At 39.9% G+C, this 19,992-nt stretch overlaps 1 protein-coding gene across 7 annotated transcripts in view; it reads right to left on the bottom strand.

The window, feature by feature from the left end:
• Positions 1–491: 491 nt before the first annotated feature.
• The window catches only part of CEP85L (centrosomal protein 85L), a 121,089-nt gene continuing 101,588 nt past the window's right edge, over positions 492–19,992 (bottom strand). For 6 of the 7 annotated variants that reach the window (XM_015858642.3, XM_015858639.3, XM_085541769.1 and 3 more), the window contains 9 exons: positions 19,864–19,981; positions 17,905–18,081; positions 15,018–15,170; positions 14,596–14,750; positions 12,870–12,987; positions 12,484–12,534; positions 6,362–6,469; positions 5,788–6,001; positions 492–4,715 (listed from right to left, as the gene is read on the bottom strand). In XM_015858642.3, coding sequence (XP_015714128.2) covers positions 4,552–4,715; positions 5,788–6,001; positions 6,362–6,469; positions 12,484–12,534; positions 12,870–12,987; positions 14,596–14,750; positions 15,018–15,170; positions 17,905–18,081; positions 19,864–19,981 — 1,258 coding nt within the window. In that variant the 3' untranslated portion in view covers positions 492–4,551. Of the gene's footprint in view, positions 4,716–5,787; positions 6,002–6,361; positions 6,470–12,483; positions 12,535–12,869; positions 12,988–14,595; positions 14,751–15,017; positions 15,171–17,904; positions 18,082–18,313; positions 18,627–19,863; positions 19,982–19,992 lie in introns of those variants that run through there. The other variant, XM_085541772.1, reaches the window with a different exon arrangement.

The raw sequence follows: 19,992 nt of genomic DNA, 5'->3' as shown, positions 1-19,992 counted from the left end.
GGCCTGTGACAACCCGTGGTGTTTCACGCAGGAAGGATTTCTGTTTGCCATAACTGCTCTCCAGCATGACCAGACATCTGTTAGTACTGAAAAATTCACAGTTGAAGAATTGGAATTAAAACCACGTGCCCATTCTCCCCGGTCCCAGACGCACTGCTGCTTTTGCTTCACCATCCCATTCTTTTATTTTCTGTCCTGCTTGACTGGTGTTGGGGCAACCACTTGTTTATGGCTCTATAAGCTCTGAACCTAAAGATTGTAACAGCCCTCCCTACCGGTTTATGCCAACTCAGTCTATTTTAAAGTTCTATCTATAATTCCTCCCAGGAAGCAAGGAAAGACAGAAGCATCCTCTGAGAAAAGCAGGAGAGACATGACAAGCAACTCCACTTCAAAATCACTGCCTTGCACTGAAGCAGCAGTTTTGCTGCCAATGCCTCGATGTTAGAACAAGAAATAAAACTACGAAAAAAAAATCAGCAAAGAAGAAATCCATTTTGTAACAAAATTTATTCTTGCTCTGTGGATACAAATCCCAAACATCAACCAACAAATTCCAGTGAAAAAATACCAGTCATTAACAATGAAAACTTTTATTATTATTTAATAAATAGAACTTTGGCATTCAAAATTCTAGCTGTAAACCCTACTTTAAAAAAATTACAAAATGAGGCAAGAACAACAAGCCTAAAGCTGAGCCAGCCAGTGGCTCCTTTACATCATACAACGAACACATTTTGATTAAGTCATGACAACTCTATTTACATATGAGGTATTCTGAGCGGTTCAAAAATTGAACCCAATTTACACAACTACCAGCCTCTGGGGACTGATCCAGTACATATGTCAGCTGTGCTTTTAAAAGATAGAGGCTCCAGACACTCCTCCCCACTGAACTAATGATATACTGCAATTAGTACACACAAAAGAATCACATTATGCTTTGAGTTTCCTGCTCACACTTCATATTCAAGAAAGCTGCATACTACTAGCAGGCTGACATTCCGAGTGCACACCCAGTACCTGTTGTAAGTACTTATGTTTCTAGATATTACGCAGAGTTCTTACTACAAAAGCCCAACAAGAAGATATTGGAGCGTAAGAGGAAAAACAAGGTGCAGTCATCAGCGTTCTAACAACTTATCTAAAGTTCAAAGGGAATTTCTACTTAACTTCAGGCAAAAAAAAAAGGCACAAAGGTATGCAGCTGTGGAAGTAATATTGCTAATGAGCTACTGGAATAAATCACCCCCTTCAGTAATAACCACTGACTGGTTTGCAGCCTACAAAAGTGGATTAATTCAGGTCGTCTCCTCTCTCCTCACAGAACTCATTACATCAATGGGAAGAGCCCACCAACATCCGCATCTCCTCCTATGTAACATCAGTGAGAAGAACAAGTGCTAGGGAAGTGGGTGATAGAGGAAGGATTTTCTTTCTTTCTTTCCTTGTGCTCTTGCCCTGCCAGAAGAACATCTGCTACAAGAAGCAGGCAGTGAGAGCAAAGGAAGGGCAGAAACATCTTGAAGTGGAAAGGACAGAACTCGGCTCCTGCCATTACCTCACAGCCACCAGCATCTTCAAATGTTGAAGTCTGAGTGGGTGGTGGCAGCAATCTCACAGAACAGACACAGCTGGGGCTAGGAACCTAAATCACCTTCACACTGTTGAGCTGCGTTACTTCTACATAGCAAATAGGCAGCATCATCTATAGCTTGTCCCGAGACTTTCCAAGCCTTTTTCAAAATACATTCTTGAATACAGTAGTTACTGTAAATACTTTCTAAAAGAATTGTACAAATTCAATCTGAAACTATACAAAAAAATTACTGTACAAGTTTGCTGACAAACAGAACGGTACAGTATCCATTCATTAGCAGTTCTTTTTCAGCCCTTGAGATTGTCTAACAGCCACAGCAGAAAGTTGTCATGACTAAATCCAAGCAATTCCAATGTTAACATTCATTAATCAACTGTGTATTAAATACGCTGAATGAGATCACACGCACTACATTTTAACCAATTAATCAGTCATGCATATCTTAGACAAAGCTTATTCCACTTAGAGGCATCTGTAAAGTGATGCGTATATAGTAACTGCTACTACTACAACAGGCCCAATTTCAAGAAACCAAAGCAAAATACAGTATCAGTGTAGATATTCAGTTGGTAGCCTGCATCTTTGGCTCAAACATCCACCATTTACGGCCCTATTTTAATCTGTCTGAGGCAGGTAAACTCAATTGATATACATATTTAAAACAAAACAAAACAAACAACAACAACCAAGTGCTTTAAAGTCAACATAAATATCACGGGTTCCCTAAAAAAAATAATAATATTAAAATGCAAGATTACAGCATTGCAATCAAAGTATGACAAATACAATGGGACCTCCTTCCTGAGGGAGTTTCAGCTACTACTTACAGAGCATCGCAGCTCCTGAAGTGCTTTGCAAATGTTAAATTACTGATCTCAACTCTGCAGTACATTCAACGGGTGAGACAGCGGAGCCACACCAGTCAAGCAACAACACAACAGGACTGTTCCTTCACTGCAGGGCCAAAACCACTGCACTACACCAAAGGAAATGGCTGTGGCCCTCATAAAAAAAGCCAATGCTTTTATACAAGAGACAGTGGAAAACCAGTGCAAAGAGCCTTGTTTTCAGTTTTGCACTAGTATAACAGTACACTTTCAAAACTACAGAAAGAACAGAATTCAACAATTCAAAATAAAATGGCCTTTTTTTGTTTTCCTTCTTCAACCTTAGAGCTGAGATACCACGCAATTTCACTTGAGATTTAATCTGGATGTTTTCGCACCCACCGGAGCTGGGCCAGTCAAATTAATCTCTATCTGAAAAGACTGCGTAGCAACGATATACACTGCAACATCATCTGTCACAGATCAGTCCACCTGTAGGTTCGTGATAGAGAAAACTGTCAAATAAATTAGTCATTACAGCAAAACAAAACACCCCCCAAACAAACAAAAAACCCCAAACCCCAACACTAAATTATAAACACATTAACAGTAACTGCATAACAATGAACAGAAAGCAAAACACCAAGTTAAAATTCTTAAGTTCGGCCTACATTGCTATAACCATTTCTTTTTTTCTTCTATTAAAATGGACATCATCAGAAAACTGTCCTATAAAAATGTTACCCTAGAACTTACACAATTATAACCTCTATGCTAAGTGATTTCTGCTGTTGCTCCTGATGTAGGTCAGCAGACTGATTTGCACCGTAGCCACTTGAAACTTGAATATCACATGTATGACCGAAGGTCTTTCATTTTCTTGATAACGTGATTTTAGAGTGGTTTTGCTCACTATGAGTTTTTGTTACCTTCAGTTAAATCCCACTTTACAACACACACAACTGTTCATAACTTTCAGTACTGTTCCAGGAACGTGAAGCGTTAATATTTTATCTGCCCCACAGGAGTGGAGCAGCACTGCCAAGTGACACTCATGGAATAAACTACAGAATATGATCGTATTTTTCTTAAGGTAATCTCTTCCTACAAGAAAGGAGAGATCACGAATTACCAAACAGTGTAGAAAACTTTGCAGTCCTTGGACATCCGAGCATTTAATACCGATAAACGGAGACGTTCTGCTTTGAGCCCTGACTTTGCCAAATGCCTAACACTCATTTTGTAGCTGCAATAAAGAATGGCTGAGGTTGTTTACAACCTCATCAGAGGTCTCCAGGGATACAGATACAGAGAAGCCACATTTTAAAATGGATGTGGCATAAATAAAAAGTATTATGGTATGAACACTAAAATACAGTCTACTCTTTTTGGACAGCCACCTACTACACTGCAGTTTCACACCTCCCAGTTCCTCTGGGTTTGTCACAGATTTGATGTTACTGAAACTCCTCAAAGCAAACATGATGATGCTTAAATTTTACGGGCTTCATGTGCATAAAGGAATGAAAAGATGATTTTCTTCCATTCTTCATCAAACAAGCTACACATTCATTACTAAAACAGTAAGATATTTTCTGTAGCAAATTTTTCAGGCAACTTGAAGAGCATTTACTGTTTGTAGCAGTCTAAGACTGTTCCGACTGCAGGTTTCAGAAGCCTCCATCTTCACCACATACAGCCAAAGGTCATTTGGCTCTCCGAAATGACTTCAGTAACGCAGATAATGCCACACAAACCCTTGAAGGACGAAAGGACTGAGAGTAGTAGCAGCACGACTATTCCAAAGCTCCGACTCCAGAAACTAGTTGAAGCAATAAAATGAGCCCCAATGAAGGAAACAGAGAATCCAACTGAAACATTCTTCACAGCTTGTTCCTACATTCAGTAGTTTGGAGAAAAGAAAGACTTCTTGAAGTCTGTACCACTCTGTTCAAACTGTGATTCTCCCTTCCCCACCCAGTTACCAAGATTACACACGACGATCCTCAAAGAGAGGCATGTGCAGTGGTATTTGCTATCTTCCAATATGGCTCCTTAATAGAAATGCAAAGACCTGTGACATAGCAGCATTTAATAAGTCATTTGCTACTAGATGAAATGTTGTCATTGAGTGATGCAATTGTCCCCCATGTCCTGAGCGTAACGGTCTGACATTATCGTCCTTAATTCATCAATATCCTTTCGTAACTGACAAACGTCCGAGAGCTTCTTCGAGAGAGTCTCTGTGCTGTGATAATTTTCATTCTCTTCAGCTGAACAGTTCAGTGCTACAAAAAACAAAAGTCAAGGTTAAAGCTCTAACAAACAGCTGCGCTCTGAATACCTACACCAGTCAGCCTCTCTTGAAATAAAGGGAAAGTCACTTGAATTAACTCAAGAAAAACCATGCTCCAGTGTGATGAAAGGCCAACAAAACATCGTACCATGTGAACTTAAAGCCAGTTGAGAGCTGAGAACCCCTGCTCTGCTGAAAGACATGCTTTCCTTTCTGTACCTAGACTCGGTAATGACTAATCACTCTCAATGGCAGTGAAAAAGTAGGGTAGGATAACAATTTTTGAACCCTCTAGCCACTCAGTAACAAAGGCTTGGAAAATGAGACTGTATAAGGTTATGAGATAGTACTACAGATATGTTGCACTATTTATCCTGCTGGCTGACGATGATCTCATGAACTCTGGGACAGGTATATGTGCACTCACAGCATTGCAGAGGTTTCCAGAGCAGATGAATCTACATGGTGCCTACAGAACACTGCACTTTTACCTTCCGACTTTGCTGAAGGCAGAGTTCAGCAAATGGTCTGAGTAGTTCTAATTAACACTCAGAAAACAATAGGATATGATACATTCAAGTGAAAAAAAGGAAAAGTTTATTAAGCTTGTTAAAAGGAAAAACCTAACAAAAACTACACCAATATCTATGTGGCTGACATCAGGATGTACTTTCTATCTCCTGGTTTACAGCATAGGAAATGGAGAAGGACATGGAATTATAACGTTATCAAAGCTGGAGCTGCCAGGCATACAACTTTAAGAAATGGCCTGCTTATGCCTCACCTTCCTTGTTATTTTAGAGGGCAAAACATGTTTGACAGAAAAAGTCCATTAACCCTTAAGGGCTGACTGCTGTTTGCATCACAATGGAGACACACAGATACATGCGACACAAGGAAATGCCTTTCCTTTTTAACAGTGTGAATATATCCAGGACTGAGTTTGTATGAACACCTAGACATCTGTCTAGACTGTCCTCTCCACCTGGCAAGAGAGAGCCACTTAACTGTTATCATTCTGCGTCCAAAACACTAGTAAGCACTGGAATGACAACATCACTTACATCTGATTCCCAGCAGTAAGGAAAGGTTCGGCTCCTTGCCCTGAGCTCTCTGCGTAAGAATACTGCACAAAGCTTTCAAGTCAAACAAGCAGTGGGACATTTCCTTGAACAACTGGTCTGCAACAGGCATTTTTTCAGACACTGGTTGCCGGGACTGTTCCACCTGCCGTATCTGCTCCTTCAGAGAAGCATTTTCTTCTGTCAGTCTTTGGTTCTTCATGAGAAATAAAGAGTAAAAAACGATCAAGTTAGTCTGCAGCGTGTAGCATCATAGAAAATTTCCTATATCAAATCACAAGCAATACTAACTACAAATAGTTACTTCCATACATAAGAGCTGGGCCTCTCCAAAGATCAGCAAATAGACAGCTTTTACACAGCTCTTAGTGGCCTTCACCAGTAAAAATTTCTCTTCTTGAGGTAGGGGTGGTATTTATTGTATTTCTGCATAGCACCTATCACAGAAAAGTATGCATTAAGCTCATAAAGCCCTACCACAAGTGACTGCAATCACTTCATGAGGTTCTTCCTAGCTGGCACAGTAATGGATTGGGTTTTTGGAGTTTTTACTTACTTCAGAGAGAGTTTTATTTAGCTGTTCCACATTTCGTTCTTTTTCTTCAAGCTCATTTGTCATCTTCAGGACTGTCCTCTTTTCTTGCATAAGTTTCTCTTGCATAGACTAAATTGAAAGAAAGCACAGGTAACCGTTTTCAATTTTCATACTGCAGGTTAGCACTGACAAAAAACATATCCTCAATACAATTCCTATGCTTGTTATTCATTGCTTTTGAATTACACCTGAATTTCTACCAAGTTACACTTCATAGCGTTCAACTGAACTCCAAGAGCTCTCTGGACACTAGCTTAGATGCACCAAATATCTGTGAAACTCTTTAAATTACTAGCATGTGTTTTCAAACAAAAAGACCGCATATGTAAAATGTTACCCGAACAAGAGTTAACAAGGGATGTATGGAAAGCTAAAACAATCATGCAATCTTGTTTACTCCATCCAAATTATTTCACTTGAAAAAAGCATATTAGTGACAAGTAAACTTTCTTTAAGTAATTTAAGAGTTACAGCTGAACATTTTGTTTTGCCTCTGTTTTCCAGGAAGACTGTGGCACAGGATCCTACAACTTTTCAGAGCATAGTATCTTCCTCCTGAATTTGTTACACAGCAGAGAAGAAAGTCTCTGGTGGCTGACACACAGTACCATCCTCTTTGAAACCATTCACACAAGATAAATCAGAACAGTGTACAACAATTTTAATATGCTGAAATAACAACAGCGGGCAAATAAATAAATAAATAAATGGCCCATAACTTATTTGTAGTTTATGGTGTCATATAGCAATAATTACGGTCATCATTAATAAAATCTGAAATACGTTTCTCAGATGCTGCTGTACTTAAGAACTAGAACTTTCCAGGTTTGACTTCCAGGTCAATCTTAAGCAGCAATAAACCAACAACTCCTGAAACACGGAAAGAGCTGCTGCCAACTCCCTATGAGATTTTATTGATCGATTGATTTTAATGAATTCAGCAAGGCCACAGCTACCTCAGCTGTCAAATGCACACCTTCACTCTACTATTTGTTTCAAAGTCATCTGGCAAGATTCAGAAAGGGGGAGATTTAAATAATCTGAATACTAATAACAATGCAATAGCAGGCATACCCAGCCCACATCTATTGGGCTGCACATGGCCCAGCACAGCCCACACTGCAGCCCACTCTGTGCCCCACACCACCATGGCAGTCGCTCTTCCCACCAAGTGGTCTGGCTCGGCCCCAGGCACGTACCCTTCACTCAGCAGCAACCAAACATCAGTGTGCTATTACCATCATCTCAGCTGAAACCAGGACAAGGGTGAGGGTGTAGCTGAAACCCACACGTACTACATTACATGTGCTTGTGCCACTTAGCGAGTCAAATGCAGTGATCGCTGACAATAATATTTCTAGCTACCTAATGTAGTCTCCAAAGAAAAGACAATCCAAGGAATGACAAACTGTAGATGAAAGAAGGGTGTTCAATGAAAAACTGAGAGATTAGCACTTCTTGTTAGGCAAATAATATGGCACTATGCTTAATTCGTAAGGAAATTGTGTCAGTTTTCAAAGACTGTCTTTGAAAAAGACATTATATGCAAAAACATGCTGTCAAATTCGATGAATGTCAAGGAATGCTTTTTAAAGCAGAACTGAAAAAAAGCCTGTCAACTCAACAGATCTTTTAAAAAGGTACAACTCAGACTGTTATAAAAGCTAGTTACGCAGTACCAAATCTGACCGCAGTAAAATCAAACCCACTTTGAGGGTGTAGTTTATTATGCAATCCATGGGAAGTGTGGCAGATACAACTTTTCATGATAAAAACCAGATTTTTCTAAAATCAGTTTGTCTCACCAGACTGTATCCAGACAAGCTGAAGAAACAGGAACATCCAGCAAAAGAAATGTGGACAGTAAAGCTGCTTATTTCAATGTTATGCTTTGGCATCAGTACTGATGCTATAGGTACTGCTCAACTTGCCATTTTCATTAGAGTTATCCATTATTATCACTAAAGAAACAGCTTCTTTGGTGCCATTAGAAGACACAGCAACAGCTCTTGATCTGTATGAAGCAGCAGAGATTACATTACAGCAGTGCTACTGAAGGCACTTTTGATGATGGCTGGTAAAGAAGAGGGACTTGAAGTTAACAGAAGATTATGCAATTGCCACCAGCAACTCACATTTGATGAGATTTCACTGAACCTTACATTGAGAAAATTTATGCACAGAAGCTTTAAAAATTAATAACATCGTGCAAATCAAAAGCTGTGAGTTTCATAAAGTCCAAGGAATTGAATCATCACCAATACCAGAAGTTCCATAAAACTATGGATGCGGATTACAACATTGCATCTGAAGTGCCTCTTCCCCATGCCTAGCTCAGCACATTAATATGTAAAACCTGTGTCAATTATCAGATGCAAATCCAATCTCATCATGCTCAAACTACAGCTGGTGCATTAGTGACAACAGTGCGTGCTCTGGCACAGTTTCGAATGTAACCTTCCATGGAGTGGAACCAGAGACCACGATGGGAGGAGGAGATGGAATGTTTCACAAACCAATGGATCTCAATTTATAGAATGACTCTGTCTGAGAAGAATGGTTTGTCTTGAATCTCTGTAGTTATAAAATCCTAAATATTCATCTTCCAAAATAAAGAACTCTGCCATTGGGTATTCTATGTGATAATTTAAATAAAATGTTACGGAAGGATCAAAGTCACTCTTGAGTAAAGCAGATGTATTAACTGTTACAATATGGCAGTGTGCTAAAGAAGGATATAAAACTATTAAAGAGCATCAGGAAATGGAGGACTACAAAGACAGTGAAGGACCAGGACCTAGTGGGCAAGGTGCATGAGGGGTAGCTGAGGTCCTTTGGTATGCTCAATGGAGAGCAGAGGAGCTGAGGGGAGGCCTGATGGTGGCTACAGCTCCTCACAGGGAGCGGAGGGGCAGCGCTGAGCTCTGCTCTGTGTGACAGCGACAGGGCCCGAGGGAACAGCATGGAGCTGTGCCAGGGGAGGGGCAGCTGGGGGTCAGGGAAAGGGGCTGTACCAGAGGGTGGTCAGGCACTGGCACATACTCCCCAAGGAAGTGGTCACAGCCCTAAACTGATGTAGTTCAAGAAGTATTTGGACAGCACTTTTAGACACTGGGTTTCAATTTTGGGTGGTCCTGTGTGGAGCCAGGATTTGTACTTGATGGTCCTTGTGGGTCCCTTCCAATTTAGGATACTCAATGACTCCACTGCTGTTTGGGAAGAAAGCCAAATTTACTCTTATGTAAGAGCTATTCCTAAGTAGTATGAAGAATGGAACTTTCAAGGTACTAATACTGTGGACTTGTAACATAGAAAGGTATGTCTACGCACTGAGGCCGACCCTATACCACATATATAGCTTACCTAATGGAGAAGAAGACTTTTAACTGACCTGCCAGCTGTAAGAACACTGCTGACAAGGAGGTGGGAAGTAGTAAGAAGGAAGGCAGGCCAACAGGAAATTGTGTGCAGCTTTGAGAAAGTTTCCTAATAATGACATTCAGCTCAATGCAGCACAAGTAACAGAAAAATTTGTGATATCTTCTTCAAAGTCAGAAAACAATGGTGTTAAAATTTACACATTCAAACTAGATGAAAATACTTTTTTTTTCTTTTTGTCTAAGTAATAGGAATCACAAGACAGAACCCAGAAATGCTACTTGTTTTTAGAACATTTTCACATGCTTTATGTGCCTCTCTGTTCACCCACACCATGCCCCTAGCAAGGAAGTGCTGAAATAGTGTGCATCCTATAGATAAGCAGTGGCTAGAAAGCACAGCTTCGTGCTACAAAGGAAGAGGAGGAAGAAAAAGGATCACGGCTCCATGTCAAAGGAAACACTGTGGGCCAAGAGAGGGCAGGAAATAGCTCTGCTTGATGCTTTTCCTTTGTTGCGCTTAAAGATGAGTGTAACATGCAGTGGTTTAGAACAGTCACCTTCATTTTATTTTAAGAACAGTCTACTGAGAAAAATGGCCACACTGAGTCAGACTGAAGGACTTTGTGTCTGTTAGCAGCCATGCAGAAGTTGCTTAGAGACAAGGAGGTACAACAGGTACCCAAACTATTTTCCCACCTTCTGAGTATCTTCACTTTTTAACAGTCTTTATTGTATTTTTCTTCCATAAGCAAGTTCAGGGACACCCTGAGCTTCAATCAAGACAAATGCATTAGTCCTATTATTTCCATGTTTCAAGTTTATGTCAGCAACAGACATTAAAGATTCGATTGTGCAGCCTTCCTTAGGGTGGGTAGGTGGGTACATTTCCCAGTATATTTTAAGAACTACATCCTTCACTGAACTTGCATAACAGTGCAAGCTGCTCTGAAATCACCTTTTAGGAATATTCAAGATAACACGCACACGGTCAGCTCACCAGTTGTGCCACATAACAGCAACTACTAAGCATGGAAATAAGTGTTATTTCTGAGAGGCACACCTAACACCTATCACTCTATGCTATCCTTACCTTAAAGCTCAGAAAAAGCACTACACTTTCCAGCTTCCTAGATCCCATAGTGCTATACAGTGATCTGTATAGATGTCTACCGAAATTACTAAGTCTCAAGATAAAGGTGGTGGTGAGAAAAAGATTAGAAAGTTTAAGAACTTCAAAACAGATTTAGGCTGGTTTAAATATAACGTGGGTATTTCAACAGAACAATATAAACTGAGTTATGGAGCAGGGTGGAGAATTTGAGAAGGTTATGGAGTTCAATTTGTGACCTTGTTTCTTGAATTATGGAAGTACATCTGCCTGTGCCATAATTTCCACATACAGCAGGCTGCTCTGTGCAAACACAACCATTCGTTAGATTCTGTTGTCCTCAAACCAAGGAGAGCTCAGATGTCTGCTTTTGCTTTTCAGTTAACAGATGTACTTTATGTTGCAACTCCAAACTGCTTTTTTACAGAAACATTTAATATACTGTAGTTCAATTAAACAAAAACGTTGTCAACAGACACCAGACCTGCTGTTTACTTGCACAGCAGAAAAAAGAAACAATATCATAGGGGAAGACAACTCACTTTCAACAGATACAAATAGAAAACTCTGCTACAGTGAGCAAAGTGAAAGTAAGAAAAGCACATTTTCCTATCAAGTGCTAAGCAAGCAGTTTTGCATCGCTTTGTTACTTGGATTCTACCTCCATAGTGAACTCCTTTATGCTTCAGAAGGAGAAGGCATTCAGCTACCGTTTTGTTGTTCTCCCAAACCTACAGCACACTGAGCCAAAGTAGAAACACCCTCCTCACCCTCAGGGATCAAACCTGTGACTTAATTCTTGCAGAGTATGGGAAGAAGAAATCTGGAGACAAATACCAATCTGGAAGAAGATCACAGAAACTAGGATTTATTGAATTTGGCTTCAATACTTGACGAAAACAGATGTTTACTTATTGCTTTCAATGCTCAGCTTCTTCTAGAGCTAGTCATACCTTCTTCCTTATATCCTGTATAATGTTTCCTTTTCTCCATAACAAACACTGGTCACTAAGTACCTTTCAAGGATCAAGAACTTGATGTTTTAATCTGACCCACAGAGCTGCAACTGACTTCTAGTAACCTCTAATGTCTTGAAAAATCCTTGGCTCTACCCTGGGTGTCCAAGATCCAGCAAGACTTTATCGAGCAACATGTCAGAGACCATTTGAAGAGGAATCCTTTTCAACTCTATGAAACAGTATGGTTTGAAAAGGCATCCATAATGCTAGGGACCTCAGCAGTGAAGCTCAATGTCACTTTTTGTACTTCAGATTATCATCTGAGTCCCAATGCTGAAATGCTTCACAAAATACAGTTTTCAGTCTTGAAATACATAGTTCTGATATAACATCTACTAGATCAGCTGAATGAGAATGCTATATAGCAACAGCTTACCACTTTCTAAGTATCTGAAGAGTGTTAAACCCTACAAACTTCATTCACATTATAAGATTGCAAGAGAACACATGCCAACTACAGAATGTAAGATTAAATTCTAGTATTTCTGTCTTTACATTCTATTTGGATGTCACCTGTATGAAGTAAACATAAACAATAAATAAAACAAAATAAACAGAATATACTCTCTTTCTTACCTGCATGTCTAAAATCAGTCCCTCTATCTGTTTTTGTTGATTGTCTATGACCTAGAAATAAAATTGAGTAATTTAATGAGGTTGAAACTTTTAAGCTTGTGGCTTTTTTTTTCCCCTCTCTTTTTTTAAATCAACTTAGAGGTGTGTAGCCACAGAATTCACATGACAACTTTGAAAAACCATATTAAAAGACAGAGTTTAACTCACACAACTGGAAACAAATACAAAATAATTCCACTGGACAGAAGCAGATATTGAAGAGAAAACTGATTTAGCAACAAATGAATAATTCGTTAGATAATTGTTTCTAAAGTTAAACAAAACAACAAACAAAGAGCAAATACTCTTCAAGGTTAAAAATAACACATACAGTTTCGCAGACTAACCTTACTGGCTTTCTCATTCTTTTCTTTGAGACACTCGTTCTCACTCTGAAGCTGCTTTGTGTCCAACATAGGAAGGCGAATACCATCTTCCAGGCATTTTTCTACTTTCTGTTGCAAGCTGCCATTCAATATGGAAAAAAAACACTAGACTGAGAAAATGCAAAAGAGCTTTGTGTTTTGGCAAAATATGAGGAAGTTTCATCATTTTCCAAACAGAACTGCAAAATCGTAACTAGCAGAATCCAGCATAATGAATGAGCAAACCAACAGTGGATGAATGATATAGGAGTCCTAAAGGACTGAAGTACCTGTGACACTGACTAGAGTCAACTTATGTAAAAATGGTTTAATGGACCAGATATTGTACATCTCTGGAAAGGAACAGATCCAGGCATAAGGAAAGGCAGAAAAGAGCAAGGAAAACTTTGTGTAGTTCACAGATACTCTATGCTCCTGACCAGCATTGGTCAGAGCAGTCTTTGAGCTTCTCCAAGTTACAGGAGCCTTAAAAATCCAACTCTGTCACAGAGGCACGTGTGACCCAAAGCAGAGTCCAGAATCAGAGGCAGCACTGAGCACTGGCAGCCCACCTTCCATACCCTCTTTGTCTGGTTTGCCAGGGAGTCATGAAGCCGTTTCTGCCAGATGCTTCCACACCCAAGGCATGACTTTCAGGCCTTGTGCAGCTAAAATCAAGCTCCTAGAATCATACAGCTTTTGCCTTTCCACCTTCACTCAGAAACAACACAGATTTTATTAGTATTAATCTTGCTGCCTAATTTAGAAACCAAGGGTCACTTCAGCTATTTGTAGGCTTTCAGAAAAGACAAAATGATCCCCCTCTAGATTATGAGGGCACAAAGAAAAAAGGCCTTTCACTGGTAAGATGGAAACAATGTGTCAACAATTTGGCTGGCAAGATGTCCCCACCAGCTTGCCTTTCATCATGGAAACACTTTCAGACTGCTATGGCATGCATGTTTACAGAAGGGCTGGACACTGAACTGCAGTGACACCCACATCAATATTAAAAGTGATTCTCCCTCCTTGTTTGTTTGTTTGTTATTAAACAAGCACTTAAGTATCCCTGCTGATCTAAAATGCACAATTGTAACAGTACCTCAAAGTTTCATCTGGAATCTTCTCAGGGCGACCTGTCCTACTGCAGTTGGCTTTGTTGCTTTTTTTAAATACAGTTCTACAAGTTCAATGACAGCAGACAAGCAACAGCTACATTTCTCTGTAAGTATCCCTCAGACTCAGTGAAAAGATAAGAGACAGCTACAGTTTATTTAAATCTTTGACCCTTAACTGATAAACCCTTCAGCTAATATCCAAGGGAGCTTTACTGCAGGTCGTGACAAGATTAGTTACAAAGGAGTGCTGACAACTTCTATACAGTGCTCCTTTCCTGACCGCATTTACTCTGTCCTCTGCCTGGCAGCAGCCTGTGATGCCATTGTGGTAACATCCTACATCTTCAGAAATGCCAGCAAAGAATTTCTAGATAGACTTCTCTGTGGTATTCCTTGCAACTTGATACAAACCAGCCTTTGTTGAATTTTCTATTGCATTACACAGCCACTCTGCACAGTAATAAACTTATGCCATAAAGTCGTGAGTATTGCAATGGAGTGTAAGTGGAAAAAAAACCCAAAACATTAGATCTTGACATTAGTTGGTAAAGCACATCTACTTCAGGGCTCAGTTAGGCAGCTGTTTGTACCTCTGCACTGTTGTAACCAGCTCTTTTTCCTTTTTCTTCTGACACACCAGTTGCATTTCTCTCTCTCTGCACTGTGATCGAGCCTCTCCAAGTTTCTTCTCCAACTCAGTCATAGTTTCTTGAAGTTGCTTGTTCTTCTCCTCTAGAATTTGCAGCTAACACAAGTTACATTAGTCAGACACAATGCCACATTGGAAGAGCTTGCAGCAGGCCAGAGCTCTGCAGTTACCTTATGTATAGTCTTAGCCCCACCACAGTTATCTGAGTATGACAACACCTAATAGCTACAGTGTCTCCTAAAGCATTGAAACACTTTTCTTCCTCAACAGAGTGGGGAAAATGTATTGGAAAAACATTTGACAACAGATATTACAGAGCTTATGCTTGTTTTCAGAAAGTAAAACCAACTCCTTTCATCTTACCTGTTTAGCCTGACCCTCAATATCATCCAGTGTTGGTAGGTCAGCCAGGTATTTTTCTAAGGTTTCAATTCGTCTCTGCTTTTCTTTGTTTTGCTCTGACTCTTTCTGACATTTCTTTTTCAGGCTATTAATATAGCGGTCTCTAGTTTTAAGCTAGAAGAAAAGAAGAATAAATCTTTTAAGATTACGGTGGAAAATAAATCTGCTTTGGGACCAGAGGCTGGTCACTCTTCAAGAATTATATTCTCAACTGCATAAAAGCATTGATTACTGTTAGCCCGGTAGTGTTCGGGCAGTTTAACCAAAAGGAAAACATGCTATTGAGGGCATTGTCCAACTGCCTCCTGAACACTGACAGGCATCAACCACTTTGCTAGGAAGTATGTTGTTGTATTAGGCCTTCAGTATGTTCCAGTGCAGGTATCTGAAATCTTTTTCAGTCCAGCAGCACAGTTTACAGATGAAATGCTTCAAAACTAAAGCAAGCACAGCAAAATCTACAGATACTACAAGGCACACTTTTGCCTAGCAGAAAGAAAAGGAAGAAGCTAAGCACTTGTGATAAGAACACTTGTGAAGAGTGCTGTAGTAGCTACCTCAGCAGACTCCTTCAGCTAGGAAGCCACAAGCTGCCAAGGTATCTGGCCAGCAAAAAAGAGGAGCTTTTTCAGGCTGCTGAAATTTCAGCACCCACTGAAGTACTTCCAGTTACTTCAATTCCACACTGAGCACAAGTGGAGCCTGGAGAAAAACAGAACTTCTCTTCAGGTACCAGTATTGTTTTCAAGGCAGTAAAAAATACTCCCTTGCTTGGCATGTTGGCATGTGGAAGAGAGGTACAAAGCATGTAGAGAGTAAAGGGAACCTCTTCTCTCTGCAGGCTCTGTTGTTTCTCAAAAGGAAAGCATCCAGTGCACTCACTAAATCAGAAGGGACAAAGCACTTCAGACTAAGAAATCTTCTAGCTCAATGCTTCATTTCCAGCAGTGCCATATGCAGATGTCTACAGTAAGGAAAGAACATGGAAAACACATCTTTCCAGTCTCCAGTTGCTTTCTGTCTGTTTTTCTCCTGAGGCAGTTATGATTTCTGTATTCTTCTGTTAGATATTTGCCTTACTGCCCTCCTCTGAACCTCCTACATTTCCACTACATCCTGTTTTTGTGATGAGGGAGACTCTCCTAGACCTTTCATCACTGACAACCGATGAACAAGGAAATGGGAGAGTTCCTTATGTTTTCTTCCCTCCCACCTGCACTGGAACAGACAGTCACAGCTCATCTTTTACCATCAAAAACATATCATCTGCACACCGGATTTAAATGTTGTATGTTTAAAATGTCAATATAAGAAAAAATATTTGCAACAGTAGGTAGCTAGATAATTAGATACATATGCCAGCAACCTTAACGCAACCTACATGTCCTTTTAGATATGTACTTAAAAAGCTCATCTGAAGCAAAGCTGATTTGCTTCAGGCTTCTAGCATTTCCCCAGTCCCTGGCTTAGGATTGAAAAGCCTCTTCAAAAACACAGGCAATCACTCCAAAATAACCCTAGAACAGATACCAGCCACAATCCCTTTCATCAGTACAGAAATTCTATTCTCTGGCCCTTAATGTCCAGTACCACTGAGCAGGGACACCAAGATTGTTGGGCTTTGGGACTGTCCCTGCAGGCACAGCTGAGAAACTGCAGAGGGCTGTTCCCAGGCTTGGTACCCAGCCCACTGCAGGATCACAACACATCTTCCTCCCTCTGTAGTCTTCCCTTGAACGGGAGGGCATTTGATTTATTATTACAATATATGCCCCCCTTCCTGTCCTTTTTCTTGTTGAGAGCCTTTTGTTCAGCACACAGAATGGGTGAGTATTACGGGGTGGATCAGATCTGTACAGCAAATCAGATTGTTGGTGACCAGCTATCCAGCAGATACAGGCACTAGGGCACAGCTCCTCAGAACTGCCACCACTCACAGCAGCAGCTCCTACACAGAAATACAAGCACCAGAAACACTAAAAGAAACAGGAGGAAGCAGAAGAATTCAGATTCTGCCCTTCCTGAGTGTTATCATCAATGAAAGGCATACAACAGGATTTAGAAACAGGAAGGCAGAAATGGAAATTAACTATGCCTTCTATTTCTCCTTCCTATCTGTTGATTCACAGTACCACACCGCTCCTGCCCCTTGAATCTGCATGAATATAAATCTAAGTACAGCAGTAAGGCTTAATGATTAAGAAAAGGTAACAGTGCCAACATCTCACTGAACATTACATATCACTGATCAGTGGCACATTCCAGCCTGCAATAATGACAGGCTGCCAGGACATTCAAAACCATCTTAGGTACCGCTTCTGCCTTCAAAGCAACTTCATAAGAAGAGTTCCAAGTACACAGCCAGCTAAGCCCCTTCCTTGTCTCAGACTGAAGGCTGCTCCACATGTCCTAAGAAAGTTGCAAGAGAATTGTTTTCTGCTGAGTAGGCACTTTCAGCAAACCTCGGAGCATGAGGCCTGCACCTACACATCATGTTAAATAGGAGCTTTCATTTCCATGCTTTCCCCATGTTTTTAGACAATACTTCAGTTACTGTAATAAACATGCAAGCCAAATAAACTCTTAGGCTTAGAGCTGAGCAGCTTATCTTCAAAGTTTAACTGATAAGTGGTTAAAACTGATATTACCAGGTCTGAAATATGTGTATCAATTGATACTTTACTACGAGTTCAAATTTACACACTGCTAATGCCTACTATCACAGATAAACTTTATCTTCATTTTGAAAACAGCTCTGTAATCCCCACACCAAGTTGCTTCCTAACAAGCACAACATATGCTGCTTTAACAAAGTCAGAAGAAAATTTGGAGCATGAAAGACACTTACTTTTTCTTCCATCTTCTTTTTCTCCTCGCTAGATTTGTTTGAAATCTGCTTTAGAAATTCACTGAGTTGTAACTCCTTATTCTCAGCCACTGCAATCTTTCTCTCAAGCTCCTCAAGGTGGGATGCTGATCTTTCTGAAGTGTGAGGCTGCAGTGATACACTCTCATACTGTGGTTGCTTTCAAAAAGAAAGAGAACAATCATATAAATGAGCGTACACATACCACTGCATACTTTAACAGCACAGCAGAAAACAGTCTTTCTGGATTTCTCCCCCCCCTCCGCCCTTTCAGGAAGGGTGGAGTTTGATTTTCAAACATTAAAATGTGTGGGAACAGTATGTATCTCAGGAATCTTCTGCAGAGAAGAGAAAACAAAAAGGAATGAGAAAACAGAAGCCGGACACTTACATTCACAACATATGAAAATGAACATTGTGGGACCATTTTCCCCTCAGATGTACTGAAGAAGTGCAACTTCTCTTCCAAAACAAACAAACAAAAAACTCCAACCCTTAAGATCCAAAGAAAATGCATTTCCAAAACAAGTCACTACCACTACATTACCCTATTACATCCTACAGAGAAAAAACACTATAATATATTCATGGACATTTTATAAAGTAAGATATGCTCCAATCTCACAGACTCTGCTAAAGTAGAACAACAGTAGACAACAGTTAAACCTCAGAGCTGTTACATCTGAGATGAGGAAGGGTGCAGGGATAGTCTGAGATTATAGCTACAACCAGATGGCAGGCTTCCTGCCTTCCGTCATGTCCACCAACCCCCCCGCCCCCCCCAATCTCTTGCAGTTCAGTATTGTTCTCCCACTTCCACTGCCCACAAAATGGAAATCAACTGCCCGTGGGATGAAAAAGGAGATGCATCCCATTAGGCTTTCAGATTCATATTCTTTTAATAATATAAACAGAAATCTTTAAAGAATTTATACAGAGAGCTTTTAAAATAACATTCCTTGTGCAAAGCATTACAAGAGATTAAAATCTCCATTAAAATAGATTTTCATTTGCAAGTTAATCTCATGAAAAGCAAACAAATCAAGCAGAAATCCTAAGACCTATAATAAATTGCTTGTACATTTTAAAGTATGAAAGATGAAAGCATCTGCTGCTTTATTTGAAGTGTATTTGGTACACTAAGGTTATGTACATTCATATTTCAGTTTCCATGATTTTTTTTCCTTTCAAATTCTTAATCTAGGCAGAGTTTTAGGGTATTTTTCAGAAGTCTCTTCATAAGCACCAAAATCCACATTCAGACATTGTTTCTATCCACCTTCACACTGAGTTACTACGTGAACTTTCCTCCCATCTTACACAAAACATGCTCGCCTTACACACAACTGTGCTATTCCAAGAACATAATTAACATCAGGCTGAAGTATGCTAGCTGAGATCGTGGTGCGGTGCCTGTGATAAAAGAGGGTGGGCAAAACTATTTCTCTGCATATCTGCTTTTAACATTTTCCTCTGGCAATGCCATTTTGATATGTGGAAGTGTTGAGATGGGTTGTATCGACACTATCTCTGTAATCACTAATTTGGGTAGCACCTCCTTGCAGAACTCAGAAAATCTATTATCAGTGGTTTTCAGATATTTTATCTTCTATTATCTCCTTATATAGCTGTGTTACACATGCGCTGTTAAAAACCATCGTTTTTGCACAGTGCTGCAACATGAATGAGGATTCTTATCCCACCTTCATCAGATTTCAAAATAAGTATGTACACAGTATTAATACAACTTAAATTTCCACAAATCTGATGTAAATAACAACATTTTCAGGTTCTTCTACCCTAAACAATTTACAGTTATCCAATGACACAACCATTAATAAACATAAAAGCATTTTATCCTACAGTGAACTGTGAGCATTTTTGCAAGTGTCAGCTACTGCATAACTGAAAGATTCTCTAAAACGAAAATATCCATCCTACCTGCAAATTAGTCATGTAGGGCTCTTCACAGTTCACAAGATGGCTCAGTCTTGCATGTTGAGCTCGTAACTCATTCTCTCTTATTTTCTGATGTAAACTGTTAATCTGCTGCTTTTGCCTGTAATAAAT

The sequence above is a fragment of the Coturnix japonica genome, chromosome 3 (genome assembly GCF_054131305.1).
Source record: "Coturnix japonica strain WE chromosome 3, WE-NBRP24, whole genome shotgun sequence".
Taxonomy (NCBI): Eukaryota; Metazoa; Chordata; class Aves; order Galliformes; family Phasianidae; genus Coturnix; species Coturnix japonica.
Note: the sequence above shows the minus strand (reverse complement) of the source record. Positions and strands in the feature narration are given on the sequence as shown.